This window comes from Hippocampus bargibanti, linkage group LG08 (genome assembly GCF_051943395.1).
Source record: "Hippocampus bargibanti isolate YZ-2025 linkage group LG08, ASM5194339v1, whole genome shotgun sequence".
Classification (NCBI taxonomy): Eukaryota; Metazoa; Chordata; class Actinopteri; order Syngnathiformes; family Syngnathidae; genus Hippocampus; species Hippocampus bargibanti.
In genome coordinates this window covers 24,038,795-24,065,871 of record NC_142741.1, presented here as the reverse complement: position 1 = coordinate 24,065,871, position 27,077 = coordinate 24,038,795, and the positions used below count along the sequence as shown (strand labels likewise).

At 40.7% G+C, this 27,077-nt stretch overlaps 2 protein-coding genes across 3 annotated transcripts in view; one reads left to right on the top strand and one right to left on the bottom strand.

Moving 5' to 3' along the window:
* col4a1 (collagen, type IV, alpha 1) overlaps positions 1 to 19,114 on the bottom strand; it is a 41,391-nt gene extending 22,277 nt beyond the window's left edge. Inside the window, exons 1-6 of the mRNA XM_089002966.1 lie at positions 18,976 to 19,114; positions 3,127 to 3,180; positions 956 to 1,045; positions 792 to 836; positions 516 to 560; positions 368 to 430 (exon numbers count right to left, since the gene is read on the bottom strand). Of these exons, the coding sequence (XP_088859092.1) occupies positions 368 to 430; positions 516 to 560; positions 792 to 836; positions 956 to 1,045; positions 3,127 to 3,180; positions 18,976 to 19,050 (372 nt within the window). The 5' untranslated portion in view covers positions 19,051 to 19,114. The remainder of the gene's footprint in view (positions 1 to 367; positions 431 to 515; positions 561 to 791; positions 837 to 955; positions 1,046 to 3,126; positions 3,181 to 18,975) is intronic.
* A 72-nt stretch (positions 19,115 to 19,186) lies between these two features.
* col4a2 (collagen, type IV, alpha 2) overlaps positions 19,187 to 27,077 on the top strand; it is a 55,566-nt gene continuing 47,675 nt past the window's right edge. For both annotated transcript variants that reach the window (XM_089002965.1, XM_089002963.1), the window contains exons 1-3: positions 19,187 to 19,481; positions 19,585 to 19,677; positions 19,759 to 19,810. In XM_089002965.1, coding sequence (XP_088859091.1) covers positions 19,640 to 19,677; positions 19,759 to 19,810 — 90 coding nt within the window. In that variant the 5' untranslated portion in view covers positions 19,187 to 19,481; positions 19,585 to 19,639. The remainder of the gene's footprint in view (positions 19,482 to 19,584; positions 19,678 to 19,758; positions 19,811 to 27,077) is intronic.

Sequence of the window (27,077 nt, the reverse complement as noted above, 5' to 3'; positions counted from 1 at the left end):
GTGTGTATCCCGAAAAATAGTTCGTAAGCCAAGGTAAAATTTTCATAAATTTAACGTTCGGAAACCGAAAAGTTCGTAAACCAAGGAGTTAGCAATCCGAGGTATCACTGTACTGTATACACACAAAAATACAAATTTGACAACCAAAGTAGACAATCAATCGCTAAAGGGTAAGATGCAATTGGTATTCTATTGTACTGGATGCCATTTTATGTATTTAATCGTCATTTTACTGACAATTATGATGTTGTATCATCTTCACATACGAGTCATTGTTTTAAAGTGGGTTATATTTCAATAATTCATAAAAATATTTGAAAAAAAAATCAAGTGTGTTCAAAGCTTATCACAACTTCAGGTTTCTTACTTTGGTCCCATTGCATCCTGGGATACCAGGAACACCAGGAGGACCATCGTTTCCATTGATTCCCTGTAAAAACAAGCCCAACATGAGTGGTCCTTTCAAAGTAAAATAAACAAACAAACAAAAAAAGGAGGAACATTCTGGTTCTTACAGGTAATCCTGGATTTCCTGGGAAACCTGGAAGACCAGGAGGACCCTGCAAGTCGACACATAATAATAATGCATTACATTTTAATCGCCTTTCAAAGCTCACAAGGACACTTTACCGTCAAAGACAAGCATAGGTGCTATAATAAATAAAATACAATCACAAATAGAATGCAATAAATAAAATACAATTATAGATAGAAACAAGAGAGAGAGCTACACAGAAAAACATCAACATCTCATTGACAAAATGGCATTTTTTTCCACCCAAGACACTTACCCGGACTCCTTTAATTCCGGGAGCGCCAAACTGTCCTGAATCTCCCTGAATAACAAATAAGACACAGAAATAATAAATTCCAAATAATGACACAATCACAATCATTGTGTTATAAAGGCAATTTGTGTTTTTCAGAGGAAATATGTGAGTATATATAAACTGACCTTGGGCCCAATCGGCCCAGGTGGCCCCTCGTGTCCTTGCATTCCTGGGAATCCCATGTTGCCTTGAAGACCTGGTAGGCCACGCTCACCCTGATAGAGTATAATGGTGCAAAATGAATGTTAAAAATCAATCAATAAATCGATTTGTGCAGAATGTAGCACTTTTCAAAATAAAAGCGCTGATATGGATGAAAAGGTTTCTTCAGCTGTCATCTGAACTTCTTTGAAGGTGTCGGACATTTTGTCATCCGAAGAGCTTTGTCAGCGAACTAAAGTTGTGCTGGTAACTCTGGCCCTATACAGGTAACATCCGAATTAGGACCGGGTTCCGTTCTGACAAAACGGTCCTAAGCAATGCCAGACCTCTGCTCTGATAGGTCCCTGCTCTCAGGTTGGGGGAACAGTAGACTCCACGCTGAAGCTAATCTGACTACTTCTTTTGTCTGTCTGATTACCTCGAATGTTTCATCGATGGACCACTCCTGTATGACTGAGAGCCTACACAGACATAGTGCTGATATGGTCATAAAAGAGTAACAAGATAGAACTTTCTAAAAAGCTTTAAAGGCATGCATGATCACAAAAAACAGATGTACTATTGATATTGTGATCAATGCTTAATGACTGTACGACGTAAAATAAAATAAAAACATTAATTTCAAGACAAGTGATGTTTTGCTATACTGAACATATTCTTCCACAATCTGCCAGAAGAGGGAGCTATTTCACAATGATACAACCCTTGCTTTGGCTGAACACACGCAGAACTTGAGAACTTGGTTCTTTCCCTAAACTGTGAGAATTTAACTCACGGTGGAACAAACGTTCTCTGAGCACACTAAGCACCTGACTTGCATCTGTTGTGTTCAATGTTTGTTTCTTCTTCCCAGTATTCAGTCCCGGGAATCATTCTGCAGTTGACGCAACAACAGTTTGTTGAGCAACATCTGAGAGTGAAGGGACGCTCAAGGGGAGATTCAGCAAATGTGCTTGGTCTTTGAACATCTTTGGGAATTTAGTGGACCACACCACTCACTTGTTATTGTACCTCTTAAAGGACAACCGACACCTCCGGACAAGTTGTGTCCATAATTTGTAAAATCATTTTAAATGACTTCTACTGAGCGCATTTTACAAAGATTCCACAACATTTAGCTATATTTTACATGTTAAGACTCGTGCTGAATATTCAGGAAGTCTTGTTTTCGAGTTGGTGACGATGCCTGAAGTGACGTCACGGAGGGAACGCCCCTGAGCGAGAAAGTGACACACAATGCATTTTGGGTACTGTGTTTGGTCTGGAAACATCGTGTTGATCCGTGTTGATGGTGAAATTAGAAGGAAAACACATAAATAATGTGATGGTGAATCGTTGTGCGTTGCACCGAGACTACTACTTGATAATAGTTGACACAAATTCCCAGCAGACAAATCAGCCCATTTCCAACGGAGCTTGGGCGCCATATTGTGCATTTTCTGGGACGCTACATTGGAGTCCAGATGCCTCAAAATGACACGGAAGGACTTCTTTAATCGATTGCAAACATTTATGCTTTCCTCTTCAGAACTATTTGAATCATATTCATAAGTGGATGAGTAACATAAGGCATCTTCTCCAAATCGAAAGCCATTGTTTGGATTCTCGAGCAAGGCAAGACGTCCTGTCGTGACATCACGAATAAGGGGGCGGGACCTTTTGAAACTCGGCATCTCTGAGGTCATTTTGAAGTAGTTTTGGGACACTTTAACTCATTTTTATTGGTGTTTTGCATTTGACTAAAAATATCAGCCTGTGTGTTTTGGGTATTTTAGATGCTATAAAACGTTTTTCTGATGTCAGTTAGGAAACAAAAAAAATGGTGTCGGTTGTCCTTTAAGTTTCTTCAAGTCACAAGTTATTTCCTGCCAATGACACCCTCTAGTGGCCTTGTAGTAATATCACACCACACTTGCAGCTGATTGCTTCAGACAAAGCACGACTGAAGGCCTAGGAGTGACATGCTGCACTGCTGGTGAATGATACTCATCCACAGTTATTTCCACTGAGTGACCAAAGCGCTACTTCCTAACGGTACATCACGACAACTTTGTACCAGCATACAAAACCAACCATACACAAATATGCAAGAAATTGCAATGACCTCTGCCAACGGAACAATATGAGATCTTACCTTGGATCCCTTCACACCACTGCAGTCACATTTCCCACATGATGTCCCACAGCCCTGGGAAAGAACACAAAGACAAAAGGTTCATATTGCTTCTTAGTTGGTGTTTACTTGCTCCAAGGGAATCAAGTCAATCTTAGTTTAAATAAAATACATTTTCCATCCATCACTTTGCTGCTGTGAATTGTGAATTTCTCCATTGTGAGACCAATAAAGGTTATCACATCTAATCCATTTTCTGATCCACTTAGCCTCACAAAGGTTGTTGGATCCTATTTAAGTCGTTTGCCATTCATTTTGGTAATAATAAAAAAATAACAAGAATGCAAAATACAGACAAAAAAAAGCACAAACTGTTCCTATTAAATTGTCTTGTGAGGTATGAGACAGACAAAAATAGTCTTTGAAAGAGAGGCCAAGATTTAAAGGGCAACCGACGCCTCCGGACAAGTTGTGTTCATAATTTGTAAAATCACTTCAAATGACTTCGACTGAGTGTATTTTACAAAGATTCCACCGGCATGTAGCGATATTTTACATTTTAAGACTCACGCTGAATATTGTCAGCAAAAGTCTTGTTTTCGAGTTGGTGACTATTCCTGACGTGACGTCACGGAAGAAACGCCCCTGACCGAGAAAGCGACACACAATGCATTTTGGGTACTTTGTTTGGTCTGAAAAGTTTGTGTTGATGGCAAAATTAGTAGGAAAACACATAAATAACGTGATGGTGAATCGTTGTGTGTTGCACCAAGACTACTATTTGATACTAGTTGACACAAATTCCCAGCAGACAAATCAGCCCATTTCCAACGGAGCTCGGCCGCCATCTTGTGCATTTTCTGGGCGCTACATAGGTGTCCAGATGCCTCAAAATGAGACGGAAGGACTTCTTTAATCAATTGCAAACATTTATGCTTTCTTCTTCAGAACTACAGGAAAGTCTCGTTATATTGATATTCTCGGGAGTCGGAAAAAATATCGATATAACCGGACTATCGATATATCCGATCCTGCGGCATGTAAATTTTCTCCTTGCGTTCATAGAAATAGTATCGTAATAAGCAGTACTATCGATGTAACCGATATCGATATAACGAGACTTTACTGTATTTGAATCATATTCATAACTGGATGAGTAACAAGAAATCATATTCTCCGAATCTGAAGCCATTGTTTTGATTCTAGAGCAATGCAAGACATCCTGGTGTGATGTCACGAACAAGGGGGCGGGACCGTCTGAAACTCGCCATTTCCGGGGTCATTTTGAAGTAGTTTTGGGACACTTTAACTCATTTTTATTGGTGTTTTGCATTTGACTAAAAATATCAGCCTGCGTGTTTTGGGTATTTTAGATGCAACAAAACGTTTTTCTGATGTCAGTTAGGAAACCAACAAATGGTGTCGGTTGTCCTTTAAACGACAATATTCATATAAATCCCAGGCGATTTATGATCGATCGTTCTCTTTGTGTTTGACGACGTCACACGTGACACAAACACAGCTGGTCCCGCCAGCTCCCCTCCGTCCTCTCCCCGGCTTCCTCTCCGCTGGGCTCTCCAGAGGCCGAGCCCTGAGAACGAGTATGTAGCGCCTCATCCATCCCCACCGAGCAACTTTGTTCCCTTCCTTCCACTGTGCAGCTGTTTGGAGCCTCACATGGCAGGCGTTCAGCCAAAAGCTTGTCAGGGGGTTTGCGGCGCAGCCCCGGACGGGCTTGGCGAGCATTGAGGAGAAGACCACAAGAAACGTCTCGCTTGTTCTCACAGCGGCAACACATGAACAGCTTGACCGCAAAGGAACAAGACACTTCCACACTGAATTTGGAGGGTCACTTCTGGAGGGTCTAAGGCAAATTTAAAACCTGAATCTGAAATTTTCACTCTAGATTGTACCCTTTGCTTGAAACCATAACTCGGGCTTAAAAGGACAACCGACACGATTTTTTTTGTTTCCTAACTGACATCAGAAAATCGTTTTTTAGCATCTAAAATACTCAAAACACGCAGTATGATATTTTTAGTCAATGAAAAACACCAATAAAAAACGACTTAAAGTGTCCCAAAACTGCTTCAAAATGACCTCAGAAAGTTTCAGTTTCAGAAGGTCCCGCCTCCTTGTTTGTGACGTCATGCAAGGATGTCTTGCCTTCCTCGAGAATCAAAACAATGGCTTCAGATTCGAAGAAGATGCTTTCTTGTTACTCATCCAGTTATGAATATGATTCAAATAGTTCCGAAGAGGAAAGCATAAATGTTTGCAATCGATTAAAGAAGTCCTTCCGTATCATTTTGAGGCGTCTGGACTCCAATGTAGCGTCCCAGAAAATGCACAAGATGGCGCCCAAGCTCCATTGGAAATGGGCTGATTTGTCTGCTGGGAATTTGTGTCAACTAGTATCAAATAGTAGTCTCTGTGCAACACATAACGATTCACCATTGCGTTATTTATGTTTTCCTTCTAATTTCGCCATCAACACGAAGTTTTCAGACCAAACAAAGTACCCAAAATGCATTGTGTGTCGCTTTCTCGGTCAGGGGCGTTCCTGACGTGACGTGACGTCAGGCATCGTCATCAACTCGAAAACAAGACTTCCTGAATATTCAGCGCGAGTCTTAAAACATAAAATATAGCTATCTGCGGTGGAATCTTTGTAAAATACGCGCAATAGAAGTCATTGGAAGTGATTTTACAAATTATGGACACAACTTGTCCGGAGGCGTCGGTTGTCCTTTAAGGCACAAGTGGCCATTGGGGAGCCTGTTTTCGTCATTTCTTGTCAGGGCCAACTTATTCCACACTTCCAAACACTCAGACATGTTTTCTCCGTGTCATAGTTGTGTTAATACCGCTGTCTTTTTCCCACAAACATCTCAAAGCATTAGACAAGCTCACGTCACTGGCAGACATGTATACCCGATGATGTCAGGTTTATTCTGAGAGTCCTGCTGAGCTTCTTCTACACACACACACACACACACACACACACACACACACACACACACACACACGCATTCCTGTGTCGGTGCACACCTCCGTGCAAATTTGGCCTTTTGTTGCCATTTTAGGTCAAAGTCGGAATGTGCTCAATTCTCAGTAAACAAACACACACTATGATAGCTTGGATACCAGAAGATACCGTTTTGGTTCTTCCAAGTGGCAGCCCAGATTTAAGCATGACATAATATTCATTGAGAGATGCGTGATGCATTTGATGACCCATGTTCTTCTCCCGTGACTGTAAAGTGTCCTTGAGAGTTTTGAAAGGCGCTTAGAAATAAAATGTATTATGATGATGATGATTATTATTATCATCATCATCATCATCATCATCATCATCATCATCATCATCATCATCATCATCATCATCATCATCATCATCATTATTATTATTATTATTATTATTATTATTATTATTATTATTATTATTATTATATCAGTCACTGTGGTCTTGACAACTATGTTAAAAAGTTGCTAGTCCACAATTTTATTCATTCATTCATTCTTTTATTCAAAAGAAGCAATTCATTGTTTTATACCATCTGAACAGACTGATATATCCAGTCTATTTATGTGTACAGAGATACCGCGGTTTACACACCCCTTGGCTTACGAACTTTTCGGTTTACGAACGTTAAATATTTTTCGGGATACACACAGAGCTGCCTCAATGAGTGATGTGTGTTGATCCGTGTTGATTGCGAAATTAGAAGGAAACACACATACATAACGCAACGGTGAATTATTGTGTGTTGCACCAAGACTACTATTTGATACTTGTTTACACAAATTCCCCGCAGCCAAATCAACCCATTTCTAACGGAGCTTGGGCGCCATCTTGTGGATTTTCTGGGACACTACATTAGAGTCCTGATGGCTCGAATTGATACCAAAGGACTTGTTTAATCGATTGCAAACATGTATGCTTTCCTCTTCAGAACTATTTGAATCATATTCTCAACTGGATGAGTAACAAGAAAGCATCTTCTCCGAATCTGAACTCTCTAAAGCCATTGTTTTGATTCTGGAGCAAGGCAGTGTGTGGCCAATAGTGACGTCACGAACAAGGGGGTGGGACATTCTGAATTTGCCCATTTCCGAGCTAATTTCGTGGCAGTTTAGGGACACGAAGTCTGCAAGTTTGCATTTGACAAAAAATATCAACCTGCTTGTTTTGGGTATTTTTGATGCTATAAAAAGTTTTTTCTGATGTCAGTTAAGAAACAAAAAAAAATGTTTGTCGGTTGTCCTTTAAATTGAACATGTCCGTGAATGTTCACGTCTATGCTTTTGTGAGGAAAATAATTGATGGAAGTCTTTCAAGCCCCAGTTTGTGCTTTGCTGTCGCTGTGAAATCCGCCATAGACCACACGTATTAGTTACACTCATTTATAAGGCTATTAAGTCAACTTGCGCTCTTATTATTGTTAATTTACCACAGCAGCACCCCAATAGTCTGAGATGTTTATCCTTGGAAATGACCCAATAAAGATAAGCTGGCAGGGTTAAACCACACATCATGGTCTCTAAGATGGGATATGAAGTCACTGCATCCATGTCGGATATGAAGTGTGTCTTCAGTTGGTGCAATCAGGGTTGCTGTTTCAGAAATGCCTCCCGAACTGAAAACAAGTGTAAGAAGTCAGGTACTATGCTTTTTTTTTTTTTTTTTTGGGGGGGGGGGGGTCAGGGGATAAGGGGTAGGTTCGCTGCTGAGACATTCTTGACCTTGACAGGCTAGGATGAGAGAAGACTGAGGGGATTTTTTTGTCTAACTTCCATACTTGGAAGACTGGCCTCCTGGTACAAATTGCTCTGTAAACAGCAAGAACTGTGTGTGTGTGTGTGTGTGTGTATAAATAGGGGTGAGCTGGAATGCTGTGATGACAGTGATGATGTCATAACGTTGAAGCAAGCAGTAGTATTCTTTTCAAGTGTAAAATTCTTTGGCCGTCACTAGCTACTTGTCTGGATTGAAGGAACGGATCAATGTTACAACATCATTACTGCACTTGAAACAATTTTATTGATTTAAAGGACAACCGACGCCCCGTCCAAGTTGTGTCCATAATTTGTAAAATCACTTCAAATGACTTTGACTGCGTCACAGAGCAATCACCAGAATTGAATCGGGACAGTCATCAGAACCCTCCGAGTCCATGCCGGAATTGTCAAATCCAAAATGAACTTGGCAAATGGGAAAATTGTTTGAAGCGATTTCTCAGGGAACGGAATTGGCCTGCACTCCACCCAAGCGGCAAATTGCTCCTTGGACATGAGGAGGGAATTTGATTTGGGGGGGGGGCTGAGGAGATGCGAGAGATATTGTCGCATGTATTTGTTCCATGAAAGTACAGTGAGACCTCAACTTACAAACTTTTTGTCTTACAAACGTCAAATTTATGAAAATTAAACCTTATAATAAGCACTATTTTCATAATACACACCCACCACGGCTGGCGGAGTGATCTTCGGTGGAAGCACACGACCGAACAGCACCAGAGGTTAAGTTACCAACAGTCCTTATGGGAGGTGACTCTCCTTCCATAAGCCATCAACGACCATCAAAAAGGTAAATCAAACTTCATTTCATAGCACAGTTTATTTCTTTAATTGCAGTCGTCATGTAATGCGCCTCTCTTTCCAAACAGCAATTCCCTTTGACCTCCAACGCCATTCCATCAAGCTATAAATGACCATCACAAATGTAAATAAAGTGACTTTATGATACAATGCAGTGTATTTCTTTCATTTCAATACAATAGCACGTTTATTATACATAGAATACGGTATGTTGTGTGTAGTTTTAAGGCTTATTTAGTTGAAAAGTATATTTTATGGAAACCCGGGAACGGATTATTCCCATTTTAGTAGTTTCCTATGGGATTTTTTTTTTCGACTTACACACTCTGTCTGGGAAGCAATTAAGTTCGTAAGTTGAGGTCTCACTGTACAGTACCTCGGTCAAAGGTTGAAGTTGACAAACAACAGTCACATTTTGAGCAGATTCCAAACAAGCCCCATCAAAGTCGACCCCCAAGGGAAGAAAAATGCAACTATTTCGCTGAGGTCTTTGACCTCCTCCTAATCAGTTCCTCCATCTGCATCGCATGTTGACCAGTCACATGACCCTACTGGGCTCATCCTGTTGAACTTTCACCTCCAATGAGGTCATTAGAAAGTATTTAAGGGTTCAGAGAACAACGCTTTAATATGAGGCTCATGTTGATCAGCACACTCGACCGTTGCGCGCTGCAACATCTGCGTAAGATGAGCGACTTTGTTTCACAAATTAAGTAAGGCTCTAATCATTAAACCTTGAAATGCAGTTTAGGTTGCGGCATGGGGGTTGGTAGGTCTTTCGTCCCCTAATTCCTTCAAACAGAACAACCCTGGTGCTTTACTCAAGAGCATCTAACCACATTTGGACACTGCCTTGTCTTGAAAAGGAGAATAGAAGAATTAAATGACAACCGACACCATTTTTTGTTTCCTAACTGACATCAGAAAAACGTTTTATAGCATCTAAAATACCCAAAACATGCAGGATATGATATGTTAAGTCAAATGGGAAACACCAATAAAAATAACTTCAAGTGTCCCAAAAGTACTTCAAAATGACCTCAGAAAGTTTCAGTTTCAGAAGGTCCCGCCCCCTTGTTCGTGACGTCACGCAGAGGACGTCTTGCCTTGCTGGAGAATCAAAACAATGGCTTCAGATTCGGAGAAGATGCTTTCTTGTTACTCATCCAGTTATGAATATGATTCAAATAGTTCTGAAGAGGAAAGCATACATGTTTGCAATCGATTAAAGAAGTCCTTCCGTGTCATTTTGAGGCGTCTGGACTCCAATGTAGCGCCCAGAAAATGCACAAGATGGCGCCCAAGCTCCGTTGGAAATGGGCTGATTTGTCAGCTGGGAATTTGTGTCAACTAGTATGAATTATGGACACAACTTGACCGGAGCGTCGGTTGTCCTTGACTGCAGTATGAAACCCGCTGCCCTTCAGTTATGGCATTGAGCTTAAGACTTTGCAGACTTTGCAGAAGAAAATAGACTGACATTGGAAATTAATTGGTATTTTAAAAAAAATCAAACAGCAAAATCTACCCGTTTTTAGCCATCTCCATGGGCGGCCATTTTACCATTCACTGTCAACAAAAAAATGACATAATTCTTGCTCAGAGCTGAGGTAAGGACCAATCGCGACTCAGCTGTTTTCTGAGTTTGGTCAGGAGGCCTTCACAAGAGGTGACCCAGGATTGGTTGTTCCCTGAGATATGAGCAATTGTGATGCCATTTTTCACCCGGCAGCAAGTGGCAAAATGGCTACCCTGTCAGATAGCCAAAACCAGCTACATTTTTCTGTCTCCATCATATTCCACAAACGCAAAATGAACCCGTGAACCCTGTTCTCGTGTGTTCCACACAGCAGAACCCTCCTGAGGAGGCAACCCAACTCCTTCTTGTCTTTGTGAGCATAAAAGGCAAAGGAAAAGAAGCCTTCCTCTTCTGAGAAAGAACGGTTTCCTCCAGCCGACATCCTGTGTGACACTGCTGCACATTCACGGCTCGCGTATTCTTCAAGTGAACACAGCCTTTCTCACAGGGAACAAGTACTCGAACCAAATTTGACGTTTGCTCTCACAGCCGCCACATGCACACTATTCGTGACTGTTCTATGACATCATAACATTTATCTCCCTTGACTACACATTGTGTATACATCAGTTTCTGGATATGCATTCGGCGAAGAAGATTGCCACCGACACAGATTCTCAGAAGTACTAAACCCCAAAGTGTCCGCAGTGTCTGAAACTCATGACAAAAAGTGAGTGGACACCAAGGCAAAAAAAAGAACCATTGTTGCGAAGTATAAATGATTTTTTTTTAATTAAGCAAGTACCTAAAACCGACATCTCCGGACAAGTTGTATCCATAATTTATAAAATGGCTTCAAATGACTTCTACTGAGCGTATTTTACAAAGATTCCACCGCATATAGCTATATTTTACATTTTAAGACTCACGCTGAATATTCTGGAAGTCTTGTTTTTGAGTTAGTGACGAGTCCTCACCCTACGTCACTGAAGGAACACCCCTGACCGAAAAAAGGACACATTGTAGCAGTCCTTCCATCACGTCAATGCATTTGGCTGTACTTGGCTGGTCTGAAAAGTTCGTGTAGCACCAAAAAAGAGGCAGAAGAGGGCGACAAAGCTCCATGGAAGGAATTAATCAGCCTGTGGAAACGGGCTGATTAATTCCTCACACGGAGCTTGGTCGCCATTTTCTGCCTCTTTTTTGGTGATACATTCCCCCCCCCCAATGTTGCCTCAAAATGTTGCCTCAAAATTCTTTAATCGATCGCAAACATGTATGCTTTCCTCTTCAGAACTATTTGAATCATATTCATAACTGGAGGAGTAACAAGAAAGCATATTCTCCGAATCTGAAGCCATTGTTTGGATTCTCCAGCAATGCAAGACGTCTTGGCGTGACGTCACTAAATGGGGGCGGGACTTTCTGAAAATGCCCAATTCACAGCTCAATTTTTTGGACACTTTAAGTCATTTTTATTGGTGTTTTGCATTTGACTAAAAACATCATACTGTGTGTTTTGGGCATTTTAGATGTTATAAAACGTTTTTCTGATGTCAGTTAGGAAACAAAAAAAAATGGTGTCGGTTGTCCTTTAAGACTTACATGACACCGCCAGCTCGCTACCGGATAAACTTTCAATTCATCCCACACACAAACCCCCGACAAGAATCCGCTAATCACTTCAACTGGAATCCTCCTCCTCTTTCTTCTCAAGGACTTGACTCATTTTTCAGCGCTAGTCTTAAAACGTCAAATATAGCTTATATGCGGTTGAATCTTTGTAAAATATGCCCAGTAGAAGTCATTTGAAGTGATTTTACATTGTCCTGTAACTTGTGCTTTGGCCCAGGAACTTCTGACATTTGCTAATCCACCCGCAACCTACGGAATGCATGGTCAAGAATCAGTTGGACCTGGAGGTTGATGGGGCAATGTTGGCGTGCGCTTGTAGCTTTGGTTAACACCTCATTCTCAGGATGAACATATCAACCCGCCCTTCCAGCCACACCGAGACAACAGCTGGCCTTCTCGCTGTGACAGGCCGCCAGCCAAGCGGTACCGCCTGGGAAGACGCAACCTTTCTGACCTTCTCTGTTTTCGGCGTTGTAAAAATGCCTACATTTGGAAGAGTTGCGATGGTGTCGCTCGTCTTTGTATTTTGACAGGCGCTCGTTGGCGACAAAGAGAAAATCTCCCCTGACCCTCACGCTCAAGCAGCATGACATCTTTGGCCTGGTTTTTCTTTATTACCAGTGTCTGAAACTCATGACAAAAAGTTAGCGTACACCCGGGCAGACAACTCTGAAAAGTTGCCTGCCCGGACGTAAAGTTGCCTGCTACATTTTTCACAACTTGAAATACAATAAGACGACTAATGGGAAAAAAATAAACCATAGTTGCGAAGAGTAAATGATTTTTTTTAATTAAAGAAGTACCTATCACAAATGCTCCCTTGCTGAAGATTTCGCTCCAGTTATCGTCATGGTGTGCAATGTTTACGTTGCGTTGTCTGCTCAAAGCCACGTGGACTCCTCTTTCTAAGTGGCTTTCAAAACTCTCAAGTACACTTTACAGTCACGGTATAGTCCGAAGCACCAAACAGGCTTCTGATTGGCTGCCGTGCCGAGTATGCAAATTGCCAAACGAAGTCAGATTCATTAACAAACGGCAGTTGCTGTTGTCGTGTTTTTTGTTTTCTTTTGCTTTGGTTCAGGTTTCGAATTCACGTTTGCGGTTTGGGCCCTATTTTTCTGAAACTTTGCGTGAAATTCCTAAATAATTAAAGAAAATTGAGGGTCCATTGTTGTTTTACATGATTTACAGATAGAAAGGCACTTGCAGAAACTTGTCACGGCGATAAATCAATCAGGCCAGGTGTCGCAACCCAGCTGCTGGTCCGATGCTTTGCCTGATTCCTTCCATGAACTGACCTTGATTCAAGTATTCAGAGGAAATTGAATCTACGATCCATGATAGTCCTTCAAGGACCACCGACGCCTCCGGACAAGTTGTGTCCATAATTATTAAAATCACTTCAAATGACTTATACTGAGCGTATTTTACAAAGATTCCACGGCATGTAGCTATATTTTACGTTTTAAGACTCGCGCTGAATATTCAGGAAGTCTTCTTTTTGAGTTGGTGACGATTCCTGACGGCACGTCACGGATGGAACGCCCCTGACCGAGAAAGCGACACACTATGCATTTTGGGTACTTTGTTTGGTCTGAAAAGTTCGTGTTGATGACGAAATTAGAAGGAAAAATATAACGCGATGGTGAATCGTTGTGTGTTGCACCATGACTACTATTTGATAGTAGTTGACACAAATTCAAAAGTAGCGGGTTTCATACTGCATTCAAGGACAACCGACGCTCCGGTCAAGTTGTGTCCATAATTCATACTAGTTGCCACAAATTCCCAGCAGATAAATTCGCCCATTTCCAACGGAGCTAGGGCGCCATCTTGTGCATTTTCTGGGACGCTACATTGGTGTCATTAACGGCTCGAATTGATATGGGAGGACTCCTTTAATCGATTGCAAACATGTATGCTTTCCTCTTCAGAACAATTTGAATCATATTTATAACTGGATGAGTAACAAGAAAGCATCTCTGAATCTGAACACCGTGAGCCCATTGTTCTACCTTGTGACTACCTGGCGTGACGTCACGAACTGGGGGCGGGACTTTCTGAAAATCCCCAGTTTCGAGCTGATTTGTGGCAGTTTTCGGACACTTTAAGTCATTTTTATTGGTGTTTTTCATTTGACTAAAAATATCAGTCTGCGTGTTTTGGTATTTTAGATGCAATAAAACGTTTTTCTGATGTCAGTTAGGAAACACAAAATTGGTGTCGGTTGTCCTTTAAACCTGTGACCCTCTGGCTCCCCATCCGCCATTTTTTTTTTAATGGATTGGGCTACCGCTGCCAAAGATTTCCCTGTGGTCCAAGCGTTTCACTGAGACTTGTCACAGCTGTGTTCTACTTTTCACACACAAAATCTTCCCTTTGTTCCAAGGCTAATAATTCTTATACATTATCTCTCTGAATTATCACCCTCATGATTGGTTATTTTTATTAAAACTGATCTGTTTTTATGGTCGCCGGGGTAACCCGAGGTGTTAGGAGTACTGACAGTACTTCAGGGAATGATGTCAAATTTTTTTTGTGCCCGACGGACGATGACGAAGATAACGTGCTGCATTTTTGCACAAAGTTTTGGCTGCAACCCCCTTTCAGCAATGTGACAGGTGCAAGATTAAAAAAAAAAAAACTGAAAACAACAACTAAAAAAAAACAGTTTTCCACAGCGGATGTTTTGTTATGCTCTTGTATCTGCAATTGCAGGACATTTTATGACCACAATATTTATTATTATGGCTATAATGTCAGCATCATCAAATCCAGTGCTTGGGATTATGGTCTGCGACTGGCCCTGATTGCCCCATTCGCCCTGGTATCACCTCATCAGCATGACTAACCTTGTGGTTACGGTCTAAGAAGTCTGTTGTAAGCACGATCCAAATTGAGCTACCGGCAAAATTTGAGTTCGCTGATGAAGCTTTTCGGATGAGGAGCGAAACGTCCGACACCTTCAAAGACGTACAGATGACGGCTGAAGAAACCTTATTATCTGTGCATGTTTTGAAGGAGACAAATCATTTGTGTATGCCGATTCAACTAGCAATGGTCTTGCGCAATGGGTTTGCGTCTGTCTAAATGGGAAATGCCGCCTTCGCCCCCCTAAGCAATCGTCTGGATCTGTTATGAACATTTACTTCTCAACTCTTGTCTTGATGGCTAAGCCAGAGTCAAATCGGACTCTAATTCCCAGAAACCAAGAATATCAGCGTTTCATTCATGAACCTTTCAAGAAGAGCAGATGCTTTTCCCACCTGCCATTGCCGCGGGCTCCGAGAAGCCCCAACTTTCTACCGAGTTGTTTTTCTTCGAAAAAAGCTTAATCAGATCACTTCCATGCAGGAAATGAGTTAGGCAGGTCACACGACATGGCTCACATGAGGAGATCTTTCAAGTTGGTCTGTTGAGTGAGGCCGCAGCACATCTGCCTTGATCAAACGAGAGCGTCGGACACTTTTCAGGTTCAAACAGTGACATGTCGTCACCGCGAGCCGAAGATGCACTGAAATTTGATATGGAAGTCAAAATAACAATAGAGAGCTGTTTTGGCCTGTAGATGTTTATCATCACAAGTGCTTTTCAGAGGATTTTGGGATGAAAAGGCTCCTCTGAAACAAGTTCCTGCTTTTTTTCCTGTTTTCTCACAGTTTTCCCGTTTGATCTGACGAATTTACCGCGGCTTTTAAGAGATTTGGTGAACTACATGCACCAGCAACAACATTGAGCACAATATCGCATGAGCGCAACAACAAATTTCCCGATAGGAAGTAGAGTGATTAAAGACCAACACCTTTGAATAGTCTCTTAGTTTGATGAATGCTTCCCTTGAAGGACAACCAACCTTTTTTTGTTTCCTAACTGACATCAGAAAAACGTTTTATAGCATCTAAAATACCCAAAACACGCAGGCTGATATTTTTAGTCAAATGCAAAACATCAATAAAAATGAGTTAAAGTGTCCCAAAACTACTTCAAAATGACCCCGGAAATGGCGAGTTTCAGAAGGTCCCGTCCCCTTGTTCATGACGTCACGCCAGGACGTCTTGCCTTGCTCGACAATAAAAACAATTGCTTCAGATTCGGAGAAGATGTTTTCTTTCTTGTTACTCATTCAGTTATGAATATGATTCAAATAGTTCTGAAGAGGAAAGCATAAATGTTTGCAATTGATTAAAGAAGTTACAGTAAAGTCTCGTTATATCGATATCGGATATATCGATAGTCCCTGTTATATCGATACTATTTCTATGCACGCACGGAGAAAATTACATGCAAACAGGGTCGGATATATCGATAGTCCCGGTTATATCGATATTTTTTCGGACTCCCTTGAATATCGATATAACGAGACTTTACTGTATTCCGTGTCATTTTGAGGCATCTGGACAGAAATGTAGCACCCAGTAAATGCACAAGATGGCGCCCAAGCTCCGTTGGACATGGGCTGATTTGTCTGCTGGGAATTTGTGTCAACTAGTATCAAATAGTAGTCTTGGTGTAACACACAACGATTCACCATCGCGTTATTTATGTGTTTCCTTCTAATTTCGCTATCAACACAAAGTTTTCAGACCAAACAAAGTATCCAAAATGCATTGTGTGTTGCATTCCCGGTCAGGGGCGTTTCCTCCGTGACGTCACGTCAGGAATCGTCATTAACTCGAAAACAAGACTTTCTGAATATTCAGCGCAAGTCTTGAAACGTAAAATATAGCTATATGCGGTGGAATCTTTGTAAAATACGCTCAGTAGAAGTCATTTGAAGTGATTTTACAAATTATGGACACAACTTGTCCGGGGGCGTGGGTTGTCCTTTAAAGGAATTACAATAAACGTTACGTTGCATTATTGCTTTCTGAAAATCAGCCCATTCAATCTTATTTTGCGGCCTTAGTTCAACAGCAACGATGGTGACATCGACTAAACAAGCGATTGTGTTACGTGGAAGGCCAAACAAAGTACGAATAATCAGTGAAAAGTTAAAATATATGCAAGCACGTGTCAATGTTTGACTGCAAATATGCACCGCTATGGCTGTCTTGATGACCATACCCCCCCACCCTCTCTCTCTCTGATATCGTAGGCGGCAGTGTTACTCCCAACAATTGAGCCAATATTTTGAACAGTCATCTGTGTCATCGGATCGGCCGCAAAATGTTCCGCCAAACATCAACCCACTCGTCCGTCATGTTCTCCTGTTTAATCCAGATGTTGTGTGTCACTCTTGTGTTTCTTGGAAAGTGGAGAAATCGCTTCTGCTACTTGATTTAAGACCACAAATTATCTCATGTGAGTTTCATGAGAAGAACATGAAATATAGTGGCCGATGAACAGGAGAGGGCTGTCGAGGGGGAGCTCGTGCGGTAGCGCCAGACTACCTCATGAGGAGTCACTTCCTCTCGTTGTGCTACACTTCAGTCTGTTTGTCGTCATCTCCTCCCCCTCACCTGTATAGTGAAACCTCGGTTTACGAATCCCTTGGCTTACGAACTTTTCGCTTTACGAACGTTACATCTATAAAAATTTTACCTTGGCATACGAACTGTTTTTCGGGATACACACGGAGCTGCCACAATGAGCGATGTGTTGTTCGCGAACGAGCACGTTCTCCTAACAAGAAAATGGCAGCCGACTAACTTGGGTTCTCTATTCCCCGCCCCCAGTTGTCGGTTAAAGCTACGTGATTGGTCAAGAACGCAGCAGCGAGGGGAGGTGGTTTACAGACAGAGAGAGAGTGAGGCCGTTCTCCAAAAAACAAAATGGAATTAATCAGCCCGTTTCCTCCGGCTGATTAATTCCTTACACGGAGCTTTGTCACCCTCTTCTGCCTCTTTCTTGGTGCAACACGAAGTTTTCAGACCAAACAAGTACAGCAAAATGAATTGACGTGATGGAAGGACTGCTACAATGTGTCCTTTTTTCGGTCAGGGGCGTTCCTTCAGTGACGTCACCAACTCAAACACAAGACTTCCGGAATATTCAGTCTTAAAAGGTAAAATATAGCTATATGCGGTGGAATCTTTGTGAAACACGCTCAGTAGAAGTCATTTGAAGACATTTTACAAATTATGGACACAACTTGTCCGGAGACGTCGGTTGTCCTTTCATGTTCCTTTTTCTGACTTGAAACAGCTTCATGGGTTGACTGGCAGTTACCTTTTTTCATTGACATGTGGGGCTTTTAACTCACTATAACTAACTCAATTCCATTCACGAATTCATTTGGGAATTGAAAATATGACATAGAGCGCCATCCCCGAATTTGTTCAGGTTTTGTTTTTTTTTCTTGTTTGGGTGCCGATAAAGTGCTGGCCATGGTTTTCCCGTCCACAAGGGAGCAGTTTTTCCCTTTTTTCCATGTTAGCATTTTGTTTTGTTTGTTCAAGCGCTATATAAGCCAATGATTATTTATTTGCATTGTATTTTGGACAGCCGCCCTCATTTAAAGCTCACATCACTCCAGACACATATAATTTAGGAATTAACTCTTTTTTTCAGATGAAAAAAGAGAGTCTAAGGATTCTTAATGTTTATATAGTCGTAAAAGTCAATATTCTGTGGGTCCGGGAATTTGTGTGACAATGACAAAAACCCTGGCACTGGAGTGGACACATTTTTGCACGTCTGGCAGTGAATGAGTTAATTATGTCATTGTATCCAATTTTGAAATGTTTCAGAAGCAACACAAAACACCATTTTGTTTGAGTTTCAGATAAAAAAAAAGGGGGTAAATGGAAAGCAAATCTGGAGCATGGCAACAAGTCATAAATGGAAGTTGAAAATATTTTGCGCACATGTCCACAGAGGACCTCACCAAGCCCCCACCCCCGCCCCCACAATGAGAAGTTGGAGGGTGGGGGGTCAGAGAGTGGGAGTTCAGAGCAGCATGCATGACAGCAGAAAGAAAATAAGTACACGAGAGTATTGCTCGTGATGTAAACTCTTCCAAAGTATGGAATTGAATTCAAGGAGTAAAGTGGTAGCATTAAAAAAAAATAGAAAGCCCATCTGTAGCCACCGCCTTACAAACCGCAATAAAATCAGACATTTTTCGTCACTTTTAAAAATTCAAAAACACGCATTCCCAAAAGTGTGACACTCACCTCAGCCGTGGCTTTCTCCACGTTTGACGACACGGCGAACAGGAGCAGGAGAGCGGCGGCCGGGAACAACAGCATCTCTGCTACCGGCTAGGGTAGGTGGGGTGGTGGTGGGGGAGTTTACGCACCGACTTCGTGTGTGTCCGCAAACTAGCGCTTGAATTTCGGCCTCTGTTTCCACTCAGTCAGCGGCGGAGCGCCTCTCTCCACGTTGACCTGAATGTTGCGTCCAGAAGCGATATGAAGTTGTGATCAACGCGAGTGAGTTTAGTTTGAGGGTTTGCAACACACCAAATGTCTCCTAACTACGCCCCCCTTCCCCTTCTCCCACCCATTCTAACGACCACCCTCACCCATCATGCGAACGAACACCACTAGCGCAAACACTTTGGACTTTTCGACGGAAGAAGAGGATCCACTCGACACACTTTGCTTGGGTTTGGGAGAATATTCCAGATTTCTTTTTTTACCCACCGGACGTCCGATCGCTCCGTTACGCGCAAAAACAGGTGAGTGCGAGTTATTAGGAACCCGGTGTAACATTAGAATCTATGAAACGTAACTAGATGAGAGTACAGCACATTATTATTCATTTTTTGCTGTGTCACATAGGTGGGTTACAGTCATGTTTTGAGAGCTACGTGGCGTGCGGGTTGTTTTTGGAACTATGCACGGGCATCGTAACCGAGACATGATGCACGTCAGGTGAGAATGCGGACACAAGATCACTTCAAAACGTCTTATTCAGATGTCATCTTTCTCCTCTTAATTGAATTTATTTTCCAGGTTGTTGCTGTTGTGCGCCTGCGTGGCCGTTCTTGTCGTCGGAGCGCACGCGGTAAGTGTTTACTTCTGTTTGTATCACGAGAGTTGAGGCAATGTTTGCTTTGTAAAAGTTGGTGTTTAAACGTTTCTGGATTTCTTTTGCCGTGAATTTCTACGTTGGGGGCACGTGTAGAGTGTGTGGAAGTGAACGCACAGAGTGGGAGTGGCACGCGTGGGGAGGATCTCCAAGCATGGAGGGGTTTGGCTTTGCTGCAAGTCAATTGAATTGCTGTATAGATTGGAGAAAATAATCCTGGACACTTTTTAAAACTAAATGTTTACAAGAATACAGAATAATATTGGCAAAAAAAAAGATTCTTGTAAAACAAAAATTATAATTCTTCAACTGCGATTGCTGGCAACCGGTTCAGGGTGCCCCCCGACAGTCGACCTTTTTTGGTTAAGCGAATTAGAAAATGGATGGATAATTATTCAAGATGTGAGAGAATTATTATTTTCTTATATTTGACGGGATAATAGTTGCAATATTACGAGACAAATTGATAATTTGCAAATGAAAAAGTATTTGGAAATTGTTAAACAGGACGGTGGGGGGGGGAAAGCTCCTTTTCTTGCAAAAAAGGGGGGCAGGGCGTGTAAAATTAGTATGAGAAAATATTTATTTATAAAAACTAAAATTGTACTGTTAAATAAAGTACAGTTGAAATGGTGGGGGGGCACGAGGGGTTGTCAAATTAACATTGCACAAACATGCAGAAAATTATTCGATTTATGTATTTATTTATTTATCTACTAATTAATTAATTAATTAATTTATTTATTTATCTGTTTATTTATTTGTCTATTTATTTATCTATTTATTTATTTGTCTTTATTTATTTGTCTTTATTTATTTTTCTGTTCATTTATGTATTTGTTTATTTATTATGTATTTATTGCTATTTGTCTATTTATTTATCTATTTATTTATTTGTCTTTATTTGTTTGTCTTTATTTAATTTATTAATTTCTCTGTTCATTTATTTATTTATTTATTTATTTATTTGTCTATTTATTTATCTAATTATTTATTTGTCTTTATTTATTTGTCTTTATTTATTTTTCTGTTCATTTATGTACTTGTTTATTTATTATGTATTTATTGCTATTTGTCTATTTATTTATCTATTTATTTATTTGTCTTTATTTATTTGTCTTTATTTAATTTATTTATTTTTCTGTTCATTTATGTATTTGTTTATTTATGTATTTATTGTTATTTATTTATTTATTTATTTACGTATTTTCCTGTTTATTTATTTATTTATTTTTATTTGTCTATTTATCTATGTATTTACTTGTCTATTTATTTTGAGCTTGGGCGCCATCTTGTGCATTTTCTAGGACGCTACATTGGAGTCCTGACGGCTCAAATTGATCCGGAAGGACTTCTTTAATCGATTGCAAACATTTATGCTTTCCTCTTCAGAACTACAGTAAAGTCTCGTTATATCGATATCGGTTATATCGATAGTCCCGCTTATTACGATACTATTTCTATGCACGCACGGAGAAAATTACATGCGCGCAGGGTCGGATATATCGATAGTCCCGGTTATATTGATATTTTTCGGACTCCCTAGAATATCGATATAACGAGACTTTACTGTATTTGAATCATATTCATAACAGGATGAGTAACGAGAAAGCATCTTCTCCGAATCTGAAGCAATTGTTTTGATTCTAGAGCAAGGCAAGACGTCCTGGCGTGACGTCACGAACAAGGGGGCGAGACCTTCTGAAACTCGCCATTTAGTTTAGTTTTGGGACACTCAAAACTCATTTTTATTGGTGTTTTGCAGTTGACTAAAACGATCAGCCTTCGTGTTTTGGGTAGTTTAGATGCTATAAAACGTTTTTCTGATGTCGGTTAGGAAACAAAAAATGGTGTCGGTTGTCCTTTAACAATGCGTTGGAAATCACATTTCCTGAATTGCAACAGACATCTGCTTGGAAGCTTGTTTATTTCTCTCTTAGTTATATAGTTTGGACTGACGTTTCCTGGCTTTGAGTAAATTGTCCAATGAATCACAATTTGTAACCACACATATTTAAATCATCGCTGACAGAGTGTTTTTAACCATTGATCAGGAATCTCGCAACGCATTTCTTTGAGGTGTTCCCCATGTCCGCAGTGCATCGCAACATATGTTTCTGTTCAATTTCCTATCCCAAACTCACCCGTGGGAGATTCCCGGGCCAAATCCGCACCCCTGCGCACCAACTTTTTCCCACCATCCGTCCTTCACGCAATGTTTCACATCGGGGTTCCCCCATCTTCTCCATTTGGGAATATGCCGCTCAAGATGTTTCCCGTTTCAAGATTGATTTGTTCTTTTTACGCTGCATTTGCCAACCTGCGGCACTGTAAACAAACAGGGGGCGGTACATGTATCAATGGAAGAGCTCATGAACTTCACAACCGTCATTTTGGCTATCACCGTATTTTCTCGCAACAGATCTCGCAACTACTGTCAGCAGCCACCGAATTTTCCCCTGTAGAAGAAGTCGTGCGTCATCCCAGCCTGTACTGTGGTGTCTTATAATATGGTGTGCCTTATATTTGAAAAACTTTTATATATTTCTATATTATATACAGTAAAGTCTCGTTATATCGATATTCAAGGGAGTCCGAAAAAATATCGATATAACCGGGATTATCGATATATCCGACCCTGTTTGCATGTAATTTTCTCCGTGCGTGCATAGAAATAGTATCGATATAACCGGGACTATCGATATATCCGATATCGATATAACGAGACTTTACTGTAATTATATATCTATATAAATATATCTATTGAAGGCGCACCCTTATACAGTGATACCTTGTCTTACGAACTTAATTGGTTCCCAGACAGAGTGTGTAAGGTGAAAAGTGTGTATCCCAATAATTAATTTCCCATAGGAAACCATTAAAATGAGAATAATCCGTTCCCAGGTCCCCATAAAACATAATCTTCTACTTTCTAATTTTCTAAGTCCAAAACCTACTCAAAATAGACCTTATTTTATGTATAATAAATGTGCTATGGTATTATAATGAAAGAAATAAACGGTAGTGCATAATAAAGTCGTTTTATTGACATTAGTGATGGTCGTTGATGGCTTGATGGAATGGAGTGACCAGTTTCATCAGCTTTAAACACTTGATGAGGAACGTAACCTTCTTTCACCATCTTGAGGAATGATCCCTTGGAGGTGCTTTCCCTGTGATAATTTTATCTAGTTCCTCATCAACTGTGTTCTGTTTAGCTGGGTTGATAGCTTTTTGGATTGGATTGGATTGATTGGATTTGCCTTTATTAGTCTCGCAGTGCATTAAGTGTACAGATGGTTTGTGCGGGTTATTTGTGGAGCCTGATTGATGGGATATTTTAACCTTGCAGTCTACACTCTGCCTTTGAACTATCAAAAGTTGAAACGAGTCCAAATTTCACTGTTTTCTATCCATTTTATCACTCTCTCTCTGTCGTCTGCCTGTCTCTTTAATGTTTAAACCACATCGCCTCACTGCTGCGTTCTTGACCAATCACGTGGCTTCAACCAACGACTGGGGGCGGGGAATATAGGACAAAAAAATGTCGGCACCCATTTTCTTTTTTGGAGAATGGCTTCACTCTCTCTCTCTGTCTGTAAACCACCTCCCCTCGCTGCTGCGTAAGAAACATTAGACTCTCTTCTTTCATCAGAAAAAAGTTAGTTCCTAAATTATATGGATCTGGAGTTATATGAGCTTGAAATGGGGGTGGCTGTCCTAAATACAATGCAATACAACAAATTGGTTTATATAGCGCTTTAACAACAGCTGAAGTTGGAACAAAGTGTGAACATTAAAAAAAATGGAAATGCTGGCCCTTGTGGAAAGTAAAAAAAAACATTACCAGAGGCCAAGGCCACCGCTTTATCGGCATCCACGCATAAAAACACAAAACCCGAAAAAAATTGCGAATGGCGCTCTATGTCATATTTTCAATGGCCAAATAAATTCAGGAATGGCAGTGAATGAGTTGAGACTCTTTTTGACATTATAATAATAAACGTAAAAAATGGTCGTTAAAAAAACCCCAGCGCAAAGTTTGACAGCAATCTTCTGGTAATGGAACACTTGTTATGAGCCTTAGAGGAGCTCGAATCGCCTATTGAAGAAAACGAAGCCCAAACGAAGCATAAACATACTTGCCAATGCGCACACAGAAACTCCCTCATCAGTCGGAGGAAAGGAAAGCTCTCGAGAGTATCAACGCTAACAGGATGTATTGAATCGGAGCCTTTGATTCACGTGCGTCCTGAGAAGATATTTCAAGATGTGTTGGAGTGGGTTTGAAGGAGTGGGTGGCTCGACGGGCTACTGGCAACGGATGTTTTGGGAATCAGATCTGTGTGGGAGGAAGAAGCCATTCGTGCTCCAGATTTCCGACTGTACCTGGCGGCCAAGCGGCGGCATCTGCTGAACCGCTTCACATGTCGCTAATTAATTGTTGTGACTTGCGTTGTTTTCCCAACGCCCGCTATTGTGTTCGTGATCAAATCCGGGATGATGTTCACGAATGGGACGTATTGATATTTTGTTTGACAGTGTCTTAAAGGACAATCGACGTCACTTTTTGTGTTTTTTAACTTACACCAGAAAAACGTTTTATAGCATTTAAAATATCCAAAACACGCAAAATGACAAAGTGTCCAAAATCTGCCAAAAAAATGAACCCGGAAGTTTCAGAGGGTCCCGCCCCCTTGGTCGTGGTGTCACGCCAAGACGTCTTGCATTGCTGGAGAATCAAAACAATGGCTTCAGATTCTGAGAATATACTTTCTTGTTACACATCCAGTTATGAATATGATTCAAATACAGTAAAGTCTCGTTATATCGATATCGGATATATCGATAGTCCCGGTTATATCGATACTATTTCTATGCACGCACGGAGAAAATTACATGCAAACAGGGTCGGATATATCGATAGTCCCGGTTATATCGATATTTTTTCGGACTCCCTTGAATATCGATATATATCGAGACTTTGCTGTAGTTCTGAAGAGGAAAGCAAACATGTTTGCAATCGATTGAAGAATTTATTCCTTGCCATTTTGAGGCAACATTGGGGGGAAATGTATCACCCAAAAAGAGGCAAAAAAATGGCGACCAACCTCCTGTGAGGAATTAATCATCCCATTTCCACAGGCTGATAAATTCCTTATATGGAGCTTGGTCGCCATCTTCTGGCTCTTTTTGGTGCAACACAACGTTTTTAGACCAAACAAGCACAGTAAAATGCATTGACGTGATGGAAGGACTGCTACAATGTGTCCTTTTTTTTTCGGTCAGGGGCGTTCCTTCAGTGACGTCACGTCCGGACTCGTCACCAACTCAAAAACAAGACTTCCTGAATATTCAGCGTGACTCTTAAAACGCAAAATATTGGTATAGAGGTGGAATCTTATTAAAATACGCTCAGTAGAATTTTCATTTGAAGTGATTTTACAAATTATGGACTTTATGGATTTTACAAATTATGAACTTGTCCGGAGGTGTCGGTTGTCATTTAAAAACAGAATAAAAAGGAAAGGACTTTTTAACATTTTAACATTGTGTCAAAATATTTTAAGAGATATATAAAGCCATTGCTGATTCAAATTTGATATTGACCACTTTTTTCGAATGTTCATTTTCTTCCCCAACTGTCAATCAAAGGTAGTAAGAGTTTTTTTCTTCTTTCAACATTCATCTTACAACTAATAAATCACTTTTTGATGTGAACACATGGCGTGTAATCTGAAAGGAGGTCACCTCCGACACGTGAGCCACCTCCCGTGCGTGATGGTGTTATCCTTTGGAATTAAGAGCAAGATGTCTGCCAACGATAAAGCAGCAAACGTAACGGCTGGCCAAATAGTGTCGGTGATACAAAGTCAGCCGCAACAATGGAGGGAAAAGCCCATTGTACTGTTACGGCAGGAAGCCAAAAGACATGCTGCATCGCTTACGGCCTCGCTGTCACCGATGAACGCGCATCTGTTGACGCAGCTCAAAGGAAATATAACAAAATATTTGTGGCATGTTTAAAGGACAACCGACACCATTTTTTTTGTTTGCTAACTGATATCAGAAAAAACGTTTTATAGAATCTAAAATACACAAAACACGCAGGCTGATATGTTGAGTCAAATGCAAAACACCAATAAAAATGACTTTAAGTGTCCCAAGACTTTATAATTAAATACTATCTATCTATCTATCTATCTATCTATCTATCTATCTATCTATCTATCTATCTATCTATCTATCTATCTATCTATCCATCCATCCATCCATCCATCCATCCATCCATCCATCCATCCATCCACTGGCTATTAGCTAACTAGCTAGCTTTTCTGTCTATTTGAGTTATTCCGGGTTGTTGGCTATCTATTAGCTATCTACTAGCGGGCTGGCTAGCTTTCTGTCTATTGACTTCCGGGTTATTATTATTATTATTATTTATTATTATTATTATTATTTATTATTATTATATAAAGAGGTAACTCTTGTGTACCCAAACTAGACATTGTCCTACAACTTTAACTCAAAAGTGACACACCTGACCAACAATTTAAAAAACGCAGTAGCCATTGCCAAATTTTGTAGATGTTTGTCCACTTTGTTCTTTTTGCATGTGAAACCAGGTGTGACGTGTGTTTATCTAGGCTAAATGTCACTTTTATAGGGAACATCCTGAGCCGAGCATTGTGTGACGACAACATAGATTATCCAGAGAAGGTCTCTAAACAGGAAAAGGAAAGCGGGTGGAGTTCAATGTGTCAGAGTTTCTTTACAGCCCTTTGGGACCTTACATATTTTGGCTACCTCAGATGATGTGTTAAAAATGTAGAGGGGACAACCTTGACGGATTTTCTTTACATATAACAGCAATTCATTAAAATAAATTTCAGCGAGCCATTCTGTGTTCCACATTTGCTTGTGTAGTTTAATTTCAGCTATATTAAAGGACAATCGACATCTCCGGACAAGTTGTGTCCATAATTGGTAAAATCACTTCAAATGACTTCTACTGAGCGTATTTTACAAAGATTCCACCGCATATAGCTGTATTTTACGTTTTAAGATTTGCGTTGAATATTCCGCAAGTGTTGTTTTTGAGTTGGTGACGAGTCCTCACCCTACGTCACTGAAGGAACGTCCCTGACCGAAAAAAGACACATTGTGGCAGTCCTTCCGTCACGTCAATGCATTTGGCTGTACTTGGCTGGTCTGAAAACTTTGTGCAGCACCAAAAAAGAGG